This window comes from Anas platyrhynchos, chromosome 3 (assembly GCF_047663525.1).
Source record: "Anas platyrhynchos isolate ZD024472 breed Pekin duck chromosome 3, IASCAAS_PekinDuck_T2T, whole genome shotgun sequence".
NCBI lineage: Eukaryota > Metazoa > Chordata > Aves > Anseriformes > Anatidae > Anas > Anas platyrhynchos.
The window spans coordinates 109,129,892-109,142,598 of record NC_092589.1 but is presented as its reverse complement, the minus strand read 5'-3'; the positions used below and the strand labels follow the sequence as shown (position 1 = coordinate 109,142,598).

The following is a 12,707-nucleotide window of genomic DNA, read 5'->3' as shown; positions in this document are numbered from 1 at the left end:
GAATGTACATGTGGAGATTTTAAAGCATTCCAGGTTGGATTTTCTTGCTCTGGCTGGACATACTCTTGTTAATGTTTTGGACTTCCAGTTACTTTAGAGTACCTTCAGGAACCATATATAACCACTGCACTACAGAACTATTCAATACTTAGTAAATACTTAGCAACAACTAGAGGTTTTGTCTAAACCTTCACACGCACACACATCTGCTGACTCTAAGCCTTGGAGATGCCTTTGGACAGTTGGACTGCTTTATGGACTACTGTGACCGTTACTCCTTCCTCTCATTGAGTGGGTGTCAGCATATGCGACCAAATTGTTATCAGGAAGATTCATCCCAGAAGCCTGGACACTCCACAAGCTGCTATTTGGAGCAATTAAGATTCAGTTATTTAGATTTCATCTCTCAGAATTGCCTGACTTCCTCATTTTCTAGATTTAGATTCTCCAGAGATCATCTGGAGGATATGGGCCATCATGTGCTCTGCAACAGAAGCAAAAAAAATATGTTTTAGCCTTTAAAATTACCCACTACCCAGAATGGTGCAAAAAGAAAGGGATTTGTCCTTCCAGATCTGTTTTTCTAAGTTTTTCTAAGTTCAGGACCCTTACTTATTCTCAATGCTTATCCATGCAGATTTAGTTTATAAGTAACTGCTGCCTTTAAATGACAGCTAGTATTGTGTATGTTCTTTACACTTCATGAGAGGAGCTCTCCAGACACCAGATCCAGCTTGCAGGACTGGACTTTAATGGAGCTCACACCAGACTTCCCAGCACTCAGGATAATAAACAACTTCAAGAGCTCAGTGCAGCTCTAAGCTCTTAAATAAGGATCAGGAATGAAAACTCCCATTAGCTTCAATGAGATTAGGATTTCAATCTGAAGTGACTCCATTCTACTTTCATAAAGGCTCTTAGTATCCAGTGGTCTGATTTATGGCCGTGTTTTCAGAAAAGTTCACTATGCAGTGTGCCAGTCCTCTTCTGAAAATTACTGTTTTCATTCTATTTTGCAGCTTAAATGAGAATTCATGTTTGTTTACTATATTTTATTTTTCAATATGCTTGTTGATCTTTAAAGCTCTGCATACTAAAGAGAGATTTAAAAAGATGTTCAGTAAAATGACTTCCAGCCATTATTTTTCCTGGGATACGTGCAAAGAAAGAAATGCAGAAGGGCATGTTACTAGCATCCTCCCCTTCCCCGAATCATTCAAAGTCAGCTTCAAAGTTAACACTGCCTTCGGGGTTTGTTTGATTTTGTTTTTATGTGTAAGGAGCATCCTTAGCCTTTGTTTTAAAATTCATACAGCACAATCTCAGCTTCTGTTTGAAACATATAATAAGCCTCTTATGTGGTTTTCTAGTAGGCCTACATTTTGGCACAGCACCTGACTATTCATTTTTATACGGAGAAGGAGAAGGAGGAACAACGGCAAAAGCAGTTTGCATGGAAGACATCCAGGCAGCAAGATCATGCCTTTAAAAAAAAAAAAACAACAACAAAAACAACAAGAACACAATAACAAACAAACAACAAGTTCTGTATGAAAAGCAGTTGTGATCTCTTTTGTTTTTAAAGTCATCAGAACTTAATTTTAATACAGCTTTGGAGCACTAAACACATAGTTCAGCCTGAAAAGTTCTCCCCTGTGATAATGTTGGACTGCATATACATGTGCTTTGTGCTTTTCAGCATACTTTACACTCTCTCTTTTGGCTTCTGCTATATTAATTTTCCTTTCACTGCACTTCTAGTGAAAGAGGTTTTTTTGTTTGTTTTTTTCCTCTTTAGGAGCATTTATTTCTAATGATTTTACTGTAATTGTCTTAAACGTGTGGATTTTAAGTGTTTGAGAAATGCATTAAGAATCTTCACTTAGAAGACCATTCTACAACTCTCCCACAAAGCAAAACTTTCACTGATGCAAATAAAGTTCCTCGTACTTCTTTCTAGCCTCTTCCTTACTTAAAAGAGTTTGTCTATCTACATATGTGCTGCTTCTTATAGAGCCACCTTGTAATGCTCCTGAACCAGAGCTATTCTTTACCTGTTTGATCTACTGAAATCTCTAATTGGTTCTAATGTAACAATAATGGTTTTACTATCCCATGGCAATTAAAAAAATCCAACAATACAGCGGTACTAGTAACTTGTTTAAGGATTTTTAGAGTCATGTTTACAAGAAAGAAATACATACAATGTTTTCTGAGTTGCAGATAAAATCAGGTGGTGCATCTGCCCTACTGTCCAGGATACTACCATATTGCCCAGGAGGACTGTAAGCACTACAGATGCAGACTTCTGTAAAGTAGCAACAGCATGGACTAAAATCATTGTATGAGTAGACACATATTTAGAATCTGCCTGATTTCAAATCATGCTGTAGTTCTTTAGCAACACAGGATTATTAGTATAATATACCTAAAAATTACTCCTGTTACAGGAAGAACTTCAGTGGCCAAACAGTATTCATAAAGCCAGCACACCTCTTCCAGTTAAAAGATATGATCCCAGGAAAATCAGCTTTTACCAGAGTAACTCCATCGACGTTCGAGGCAAACACAGCCATGTTGTTCTGGAATCCCACTTCTTCAAATGCACTGAAAGCCTAAAATGCAGCTGTAACCTAACATTTTGAGGAGCAATGTGCCATCTTTAGAAGGATCACAGAATCACAGAATTGTCTAGGTTGGAAGAGACGTCAAGATCATCAAGTCCAACCTCTGACCTAACACTAACAAGTCCTCCACTGAACCATATTGCTAAGTTCAACATCTAAACGTCTTTTAAAGACCTCCAGGGATGGTGTCTCCACCACTTCCCTGGGCAGCCCATTCCAATGCCTAACAGCCCTCTCAGTAAAGAAGTTCTTCCTAATATCCAACCTAAAATATCCCTGGCGCAACTTTAGCCCATTCTCCCTCCTCCTGTCACCAGGCACATGAGAACAGACCAACCTATCCTGAAAATCTGGATAGAGAAGAAGATGCAAACATATGTGCTTACATATCAATGTATTTTTTGAGATTCTTTTTTTTTCCTAGAGATATTAAAATGAGTGACTAGGAATCAATTCCCTTCAAGGCAGGAAATGTGAGACAGAAGCCAAAAATATGACAGACCATTTGACTGTAATTAATCAAATGGCTTTACTATATTCATTCAGTTAAATGTTATCTATAAAACCCCAAAACATAGCTAAATAATAGATGTGCAATGAAGTCACAAAGCAACTCACTTTATTTAATGTTAGCATTATACTACAATTCTCAACCCTACCCTTCCAGTTAAAGCACTATTGGTGCTTGTTTCTGTAATTAATCCAGAAAATATGCTTCTCATGTTCAGTGACCCAGTTCCAACAAGTATCACAATATAGAAGCCTATTTTCCACTTAATAAACACGCATAATTCCTGTGAACATTAGTACTGATTATGCACCCTTGCACACTCTAGGGCATATTCATCTAAATCCAGTGAATTCAAAAGATCTGAAGCAAAATGTATTTGGCCCTCTAGACTGCAAGAAACCCTAAAGAATGATGGGAATATTCCAGCATGCTTTATTGGTATATTTTATTTTAATGAGAATTTTGTATATTAATTCCTTCAGCTCTCTGCCCACAATGCTAATGATGTTTTACGTAAGGTAAAAGAATTGAAGAATTTTTAGGATAGGAAAAAAAGCAATTGAACAGAACAAACAAGGATTTAGCTTAATGCTTAGAATATTCACTGTGGAGATGGAAACTGCAGGATCCAGACTGTCCCACGGACCCACTGAGCTACTTACCACTATTTCCTGCAGAAAAAGAGGTTGACTGGGGCATTGCCAGCAGACCAGAAGGACCTATCTCATCAGCAGAGCAGTTACAGAGGGTGAGTAGTACAGATTCAAGCTCCTTACAGGGACACGATAATTGATTCTGGGTTTCCTACAGCTTGATGAGTACTTAAAGCACTGTGGTAACGACAAGGTATTCACATTATCTTCCTTACTAAAGAGAGAAAGTAAAAGGACTCCAGTCACCTGATTTTGCTTTGACTCCTAATGTCCTAGATATTTCTCTGCAGGAGAGGTTTCAAGAATACCACTCCCATATGGAAACAGATGCGTATACCCTGGAGAAATGTGGAATTCAATACAAATTCCTGTCTTGATCATTACCTTGTGGCTTTGCACTGGCACATTTCTTTACAACATGCTGCTTTGATTTTTACTTTTTTTTTTTTTTTTTTTTAATAGTATCCACAAATTCTCCCCACTCCCATGTTCTGTGTAGACGGTCGGGGCAGCTAATATGGTGTTTCAACATGTAGGTCTCTTTGTGGATCTGGGACTCTAATATACACACAAGTCTTCAGTAAATGAATTTAAAAACTGTACAAGCCCTCCAGTCATTCAGCACCATGGATTCACATGAGGCATAATAGCTCATCACAGATTCCACACCCCAAAAAGAATCTGTGCATCCAAAAATGTAAAATTAAGTTTTACCAAACCTCTGAGACTGCAAGCAATGCTAAATATGCAGCAGTATAAAGTATATTTCCTCCTATTTACTGTTTATTTAAAAGAGTGTTCTTGATTAAATATTCCTATATGCACTTCCACTAAAAGTGCTGCAAATAATTTTACTGTAGAGTCCATTTTGTACAACTGCTATTTATTTTAAGCATTGCATGATTTGTATTCCTAATGGAAATTTCAATAGCAAACGCTTCCAAGCCAAGCTAGAGTAATTCTCCCTGTTAGTCAATACAGACTTCATCTACATCAGTAAACAGCACAGTACAATTGACGCAAATGCATAGGGTGGAAGAGTTAGTGTTGAGGACCATCCACATCACACATGTTCTGGATGTTTTAATTCAGACCATGTCTAATTTGGACCCATGGAGTAAGTGCTTATTAGCTGGCATTAGAAACAGTAATGCATTAGGTGTGATTCCAGGACACATCTTCCAGATAAGTTTCCTCCACAACAATGTAGTTTGTGCACCCCAAGTTTGTGCACCCCACTCTGTAATTATGCCAGTAGAGTAGTAACTAAAAATATTCAAGAAATTCACCAAAAAACAATGCTCCTGAGAAACCTAAAATGTGTTTGTTCTTTAAGTTGAGGATATTTTCTATTATGTCTGAGTAAAAGATAAGCATTCTTTGTATCTTACTAAGATGACCAACACCCTTCAACCCACATGAAAGTGTACCACACAACTCCCTTGAACAAATAAACATTATCATTTAAAGAAAATGTAAATCTGAACTGAAAAAAAGTAGTTCTTTCTTTTCCAAGTATATTTGTTTACAGAAATCTTCTCTGATAAAATTCAGTTCAGACCAAGAACTAAAATGTCATCTCTCCCAACCATAAGTTCATGCAGAGAAATTATTAATAAATACTAGCTTCATACATTTTTACCCCACATATGCATTAAAGGAACTGAAATGCTGTAAATGTAATAATCGTGATTTGGGTCTCCTTCTGGTGGCTTCTCCTGGAAAGATCAAATGTCAAATCTGGGATTTTGTCTGCAGCCAGGGCAAGCAGAACATCCTGCGGACAAGAAGTCGCCGCCACTGACAACACTCAGACCATTAATTTCTCAGACAGCCGAGGGCCATTATTTTAGAAGCATTTCAGTGACAGAAGGAGAAGTAAAGCTCTGGATTTACTACAGCTAATCGTATTTCTCTTCTGCAAAATTAGTATTTTGCCCTGTATATAGACATTATATATAGAACAACTATAAACTGGACCAAATATACAACAGCAACATTACAGAGCAGATCTCAAAAAACATAACCACAAAAGCACAGGAGACAATCTTATTTGGTGTGCATTTCCAAAAATTTACGAGGCCATAAAACTAAAAGCCAGATACTGCGATTCAGTAAGACTACAGAGATGTCTCCAGATTTCAGTACTTCTATACTCTTTGTTTTACATTTTGCAGTACCATTTTGTAAACTTGATCCTGAATTTACTCTCTGATATTTCCTCCATGAGTAAAGTATCTCGTGAATTATCTGCAAACACTTCAAACAGCCTTTTGAAGGGAGGAAGTCCTAACAGCTTCGAGCTATTTTCAGATGATAGCTTCCCCCACAACACATAAAGTCATTGAAAAAAAATCACTTTATTACAATTTGCCAAAAAGAAAATAACGATTTCAAGGAGTTAAACACTTGACATACTTTATTTGGAATATTTTGTAAAGACTATTAACTTTCCTCAGAAACACGTCAGAGAAATGATTAGATGTCTAATCCTGTGGATGTACACTGAGTACAATTTAAAATAGAAGCTATAAATTATCAGTCAATAACAAGCACAATACCTGAGGCAGTAAAAATTATTTCATCTGAAAATAACAGTTATTACAAAGGCAGTCTTTTTTAAGAAAAAGATTGTCGGGCAACATCTCTAGTCATAAATATTAAAACACAAAGACAGAGGCTTACTTATATAACCTGTAGTTAGCAGTTTTTGTGACCACTCATTAGAAATTAAAAGGGGCTAGGTGATGATTCACAGAGTGATCTGGTTCTACACTGAAGAAATTGAGGATAGGACTGTAGTATGCATTTAAGGGAAAAGACAGATAGTCCCACTTGTCTGCAGAAATTGTCAGTGTGCTCAGTATTAACACATTTGAAAGGCTTTTTAAATTTTTATTGGGCCTCACGTATTTATGAACTGTTTCTGATCCTAGTGTTCATCATCACCATCCAGTATTCCCCCTAATTAAAATTACTTTGAAGTCTCTGACCTTTAGGCAGACACTCGATTCTGAATTAAAATATAATTATCTTTATAACATGAATACACTTCTTATGCTGCCCCCATGCACTTCTTTTTACAGAATAAATACATACTAAATGTAAGGAAAAGACTACATTGGACATGATAAAATAATGAAGAATAAAAAGAAAATAAACTGAACAGCAGCATGCCTTTCCTTTCATATCTATCAAGGGCAAAGAAACAGTAGAGAAAAAAGAAAGGCAGTACTCAAAATCTAGAGAAGGAAATCCTTTGTACACAGTGCATAATTTATCTGCAGAGGACATACCGCCATGAAGCCTCACTACTTTTGTTTGAAACCAAAAGAAATATAGTCTTTTATATGAGTAGGTCCAGGGCTTATATTCCAGTGGTATTAAATACGTAAAGTATGGCTTACTGAATAGGGCTGCAACCTCTTATTGAAGGTGAAAAAGGCTCATAAATTACAGAGTGAAGAGGCTGTATTTCTCTGAGTAAACCACGTATTTTTTCCTTAAACTTTTGGTACTGGTCACTGTAGCTATCAGAAGTGCTAGTTCAATGAGGGCAGCACTTCCCATTTACCTCCCTGTATCCAGCATTGCTTCTCCTAATGAAGGATTCCTTAGTTTAAATGAAGGACAGCTCTTGACCATGTGTTTGCTTTGTATTACTTTGTAAACTTTTTGAAGGCCAAACAGAAGAAACTTAGTAATAACTTACTTTCACGTAGAGCTGCTGAAACTCCTCAAGGTTCAGTCTTCCACTTGGACAGTCCTTTAGAAAGCCTTTGTACCACTGTTTTAGCTCGTGTTCATTGAACTCCGTGCTCTTCACCAGATCTTCCATCACTTCAGGGGCCAGCTTGCTATTCTGTTTCCCCATTCTGCCTTTAGAAGAAATAAATTAATACAATTAGCCAAGTTGCTGTGATCATTTTAAACTTGATTAGTGGCAAAGCTCGAATGCATCACTTGTTTTGCACTCACTGCTGCTTTTAGTCAAAACATAACTTTACAGATTCCCTAGTGAACAGGAACCTAAGCTATGCCTGAATGTTAGAGGCTGAAATGGTGAAAAATACATCTTTCACCCACATATCTCAAGGCCTGGAGAAAGACTGCTCATTTGCCTTTAAATTAATGTTGAAAATAAATCTCTTCTGTCTTTACTAATAGTATCGTCTAAGTGAAAGATTTATTTTCTTTTGACTTTGATGGTAGGGTATTTTCCTTCCGTTGGAAAGTACTACTCCATTTCACCATAGTGCTAGTATCACGTTGAAAAGCTGCCTCTCATTTTTAGTGATTTCTGTAATTTCTGACTTTTCTTCACACTAGGGATGAAAAAAGATGACTTCACTTCTTTTTTCTTTTTAATTTAATAAAAAATTTTCACACATTTAGGGATGCCCGCAGAATTCCTCTTTATCTTTCTCTTGAAAATCTCTCTGGTATGACACTCAAGTTAGCAGCTGTTCCTCACAGGTGCAGGGTTATGGACAGAGAGGTTTACAACATAAACCACTGGATGCTCCACACACTGGTTTATCACCACTGTTAACTCCAGGGATATCCATGACATATATCTTACATATATCTAACAGACATACTAGTAAATATCACACATAAAACATACAGACACAAAATACGCATTTGTGTATGTACGTACAGAACTTTCAGTGCTATTGACACTGGCCTTCCAATTGAGATATCTTTTAAGAAATCCTTTCCTTTAACCTGTTCCAGTACTACTGTACTACAGTTTGTTCATGACAGGAGATGTCTTTCAGTTATTTTTTAATCAGATGACACACAGTACTTAACTTGTCCTGTACAGCACTGCAAAGAGATGAATAATTTCTTTCCTGAGCCAAGCTTGGCATTTCCATTTTTATCTTCCAGTATAGCATCTGCCTCTAATGACAGAACCACATCGAATGCATTGATTTCTAATCCATATCACCACCCATTCCTGATATTAATCTATTGCTTTTGGCATCTTCCCCTATTACTAAATTTAGTTTCTTTCTCCTCAGAAGGAGATATTTTGTTCTGTTCCAGAGAATCAATATATTTATAAAACTCCCTTTAGAGGAACCATCTTTGAGCAGGCACAAAGCTTCCCGTTCCTCTTGGTTTATGCGTAACCAACGTAACCACCAGTGCCATGCTACCCGTGGCACCAGGTCTCATCCCGAAACACCACATGGCCACCAAAGGGGAGCCTTTGGTGACATCCCTGCCTGGTCTGTCCTCATCCCCTCCACAGCATCCCCTCCCACAGCCCAACAGGATGGTTAGGGTTGCCGGGACATCCCTGCCAAGGCCGTTCAGTTGCACAAACACCCCCAACACTGAGAAGTGAATGCTTTCTACGAAGCATTCAGCTGGTACAAAATTGAGAAATTCAGTCTTTGGACAGTGAAAAGTGCTACAACCCATCAAGGTAGAAACTCCAGTTAGAGATATCTTTGAGACCTTGGCTACTAGATGAGCAAGTGAAGGTAGACCTGGTCCACATTTTTTTGGGGTGCTTCCAGCAAACAGATGTTTTTTCCCCATACTCTGCACCTCCTTCCTCTTCCAGCCCTGCAAGATGCTTCAGTACTTTCTTGCTCCTGGCCTTGCATCTTCTCTGAACTACAGGAACCCTACTACATGGACTCACAGAGCTGCTACTTAAGGGCAGCACACTGCTTGTGCCAAACTCTCTTTGGATATTTGCCTATCTCCCAACCACACATTTTGGTAAACTCAGCCATATTGGAGAGTTCGACCTTTCAGTTAACTACCACAGGCCTACCTGTACGTGCAGATGCCTAGAAATTAGCTGTCTTGCTAAAGGGTGGGTATGTAATTTATAGTATTTAGAACAATTGTCCCAGCCTTAGCTTTGAAGTCCCCATCCTCTTGTGTATGAGATTGACCTAATTTGACATAATCTGAATTTTAATCCCACAGAGACTAAAGTACAGTAATTCCAGTTCAGATGACTTTTAAGTGAAACAATAGATTGTTTCATTTGTTTTAATCTTTAAGGGGCCTGTTTTTCGTGTCCCCCCCCTTTTTTTTTCTTTTTCTCCTTTAAATATGTGACCCCTTGCAGTGTTAAGGTGCTTTGCTTAGGACCCAGAGGACCATTAAAGATTCTCAGCAATTACAGTTACTACCTTAGGCAGATTCACAAGGCATCTTCTAGCTCTCTTAATTTAGCCAAGTGTGCTTTTACTTGACTCTTTTCACCTGGATCCTTACCTCCATTAATATTTTCTCAACAGCACTTACACATGAAGAGAAAAAAAAAAAGAAAAAAAAAAGCATTTTCAATGGGCAAAGATCAGGTGTTTTTCACTAACAAATTTTCTGTTACTGTTAACGTAAAAGTAACTTTTCTGCATTTATTTTGCTAGCTTTACAGCCCTTGGACTTGGTACTAAACAGACAGACGTGTGAATCGTAACCATCTTCTGAAGATAACTTTATTATTATTGGTAATGTGGACATAAAACACCATAGAAAAAGAGTGGGTCTGCACATATATAAGAATACCTGAATATAGAGCTGAACAAACATCCATACATAAAACCTTTCCTATCATCAGATTCAAAGAAATAAGACCCAGCTTTTCTGCCTCCGTGATGCAGGTCCCTTGTTTTGGTAAGCTGCTTGCTCAGCCACAAGTTGTCCAATAAATCCTAAACACCTTCCAGCCATCTCTAATGCTCCTCAACATTTAATATCCTCTACTAAATCAATGAAAACCATGGCTAAGATCTTAATAAACACTTTCAGAAACTGTTCCACAGAAACAACCAGTACTTGAGGAAGGTATAATTTGGGACTGATGGGTTCTGTATTTGTATTTGCAGCTCTAGCACAGCATGGCACATACTCTGTCTTGTTCTGTTTGAAATGAGGGACTGAACAAGCTGACCAAGCCAGTCACAGTGTCTTCCTGTAATTAGAGGCACCCATTCTTCCTTCTCTCTCTCTTTTTTTTTTTTTTTCCCTTCAGAATTGAATTATAATCTGCAAGAAAGCTCAAGAGTCTCATATAATTATCAAATATAAACTCACACTTCTGGCTCTGGGAGATCCATCTTATTTGGGAATAAAAACTCAAATATACAGATTATCTAGTTAATCACATTCTAACATCTTCTAGAGTTTCATTGAATCTCTTATTATTATTGAAAAAGTACAATTACCCATTAGCAATGAGTAAGCCACTGCCAACACATTTAATTTTCTAAAATGAAAAACTATTTTTAATTAACTTAGAATCATGGTTTCCCAAACATGTTTTTTTCCTTGTGAAAATCTATGAATATGCATTAGGAAAATACAGGAGAGAACAGCTGCACAATCACTAAGTCTTCAAGAAGAGGAAAGGTCACTCTGCAAGCATTTCTTTGTTTAGAAAATTTTATTCTTTTAAACTCTAAATTTGCTTCCAACTTCCAAGCTTCCAACTATGCAATGTGACGATTCAAGCAGTGTTATTCATCTTCTGTTGCATTTTCTGATTGGTAAAAAACAAGAAAGAGAAAAAAAAAAAAAAAAAAGGCAACATGTTTCAACTCCAAACAAATGCTGGAGACAGATTCACAATAAACAAGGAACCAGCAAAGAGGGAGGCATTTAGCACGAGTAAAGGTGTCAAGTCTATTCCCGATGAGATTACTCTAGCAGGAGAACATTTTAATATTAGCAAGGGCAACACAATGCAGATTAGAGATCAAGAAAAATACTGAAACTCCAGTGTTGTGTCACAAGCAGCAACAGCAATAAAAGCTGAGCTTAAAAAACACATCCTCTTAGCTAAAATGCTGCAAGCAAACATCAGCCATGCAGAGGAACAAGCTTCCCAGCAATGCTTGGTACTTCAGCTCTCACACAGCAACACCTTAGCTGCTGTTTCTACAGTAGGAGGGTCAGTTTTAAAAGCTAGAGTTTTATTAAACAGATTCCAAAACAGGAGCCTTGCGGGCTGTGCCAGCAGCTGGCAGGAACAACACGAGGACGTACACGGCTGCGCTTTGCACCACTGCAGCTCAGGATGGGCACTGCTAGCCAGCTCGAGCAAGGGGCTGCAGCAGCTGGAAGCTCCTCTCAAAGGACTCAGAAGCATGGCTTAGCAAACTGCTTTTATACAATTTACTAGGGGCTTTGGAGACAACAGGGATTAAGTCATGTGCAGCAAGAGGATGACGGTTCCTCCAGTTTTAAAACTATACCTGGTCTTCCAGTTTTTCCCTTATAAATCTTTTGCTTTATAGGTTTCCTGCAATGCTACCATGTGTCCCACACAAGCTTTAGGTGTTTCAAAAGCTCTCTGCTCTCCACATGGACATCATCCAAATCTCTTGGCCAACTGAAGGTGTTTTTTCCCCTGGAATATTTTACAGCTGTTCCTACACAGGTTTATCGGGTCTGTATCTCCCACTTGGCTTGCCAGCACTAAACTAGCAGTGTGGGGTCAGTCTTACAAATAGAATTTAGAATTTTATTAAAGACCTAAGCAGAAAAAAAAATAAACGTGAATAGCAAAACATGACTTACGGAAGCTCCTTTGCTGTTTAATTATTTCAAAACATCCCCAAACTGTTGCTAACAGTTCCAGTCCCACCTGCTTCCTCTCTTTCCCCTCCTCTCCCTTTGGCCTCCTCGGCAAGTTTTCAATTTTCAAAGGGACCAAGTGCAAACAAATATAACTGTCCATTTCTATGGAAGAGTAAACTGAGTGCTGCTAAAGACATGATATTTGTGCTGAAAAAGGACCCAAACTCCTTTGAATAGACAGCATCAGCAATGTCCAGTCATGTCTCCAAAAATCTTGTTCTGTGTCTTTCGCTCCCTTTGCTTAAATCCAGTTATATAAAGCTATTTTCTGTCTAAGTTGCATTAGGAAGAGTGTTGCCAGCA

At 38.0% G+C, this 12,707-nt stretch overlaps 1 protein-coding gene across 6 annotated transcripts in view; it reads right to left on the bottom strand.

Moving 5' to 3' along the window:
- Nucleotides 1-12,707, bottom strand: part of VSNL1 (visinin like 1) — an 88,270-nt gene that overhangs the window by 42,775 nt on the left and 32,788 nt on the right. For 4 of the 6 annotated variants that reach the window (XM_027455263.3, XM_027455265.3, XM_027455266.3 and 1 more), the window contains exon 2: nt 7,504-7,670. In XM_027455263.3, the coding sequence (XP_027311064.1) occupies nt 7,504-7,665 (162 nt within the window). In that variant the 5' untranslated portion in view covers nt 7,666-7,670. The remainder of the gene's footprint in view (nt 1-7,503; nt 7,671-12,707) is intronic. The other 2 variants (XM_027455267.3, XM_072036462.1) reach the window with 1 other exon arrangement.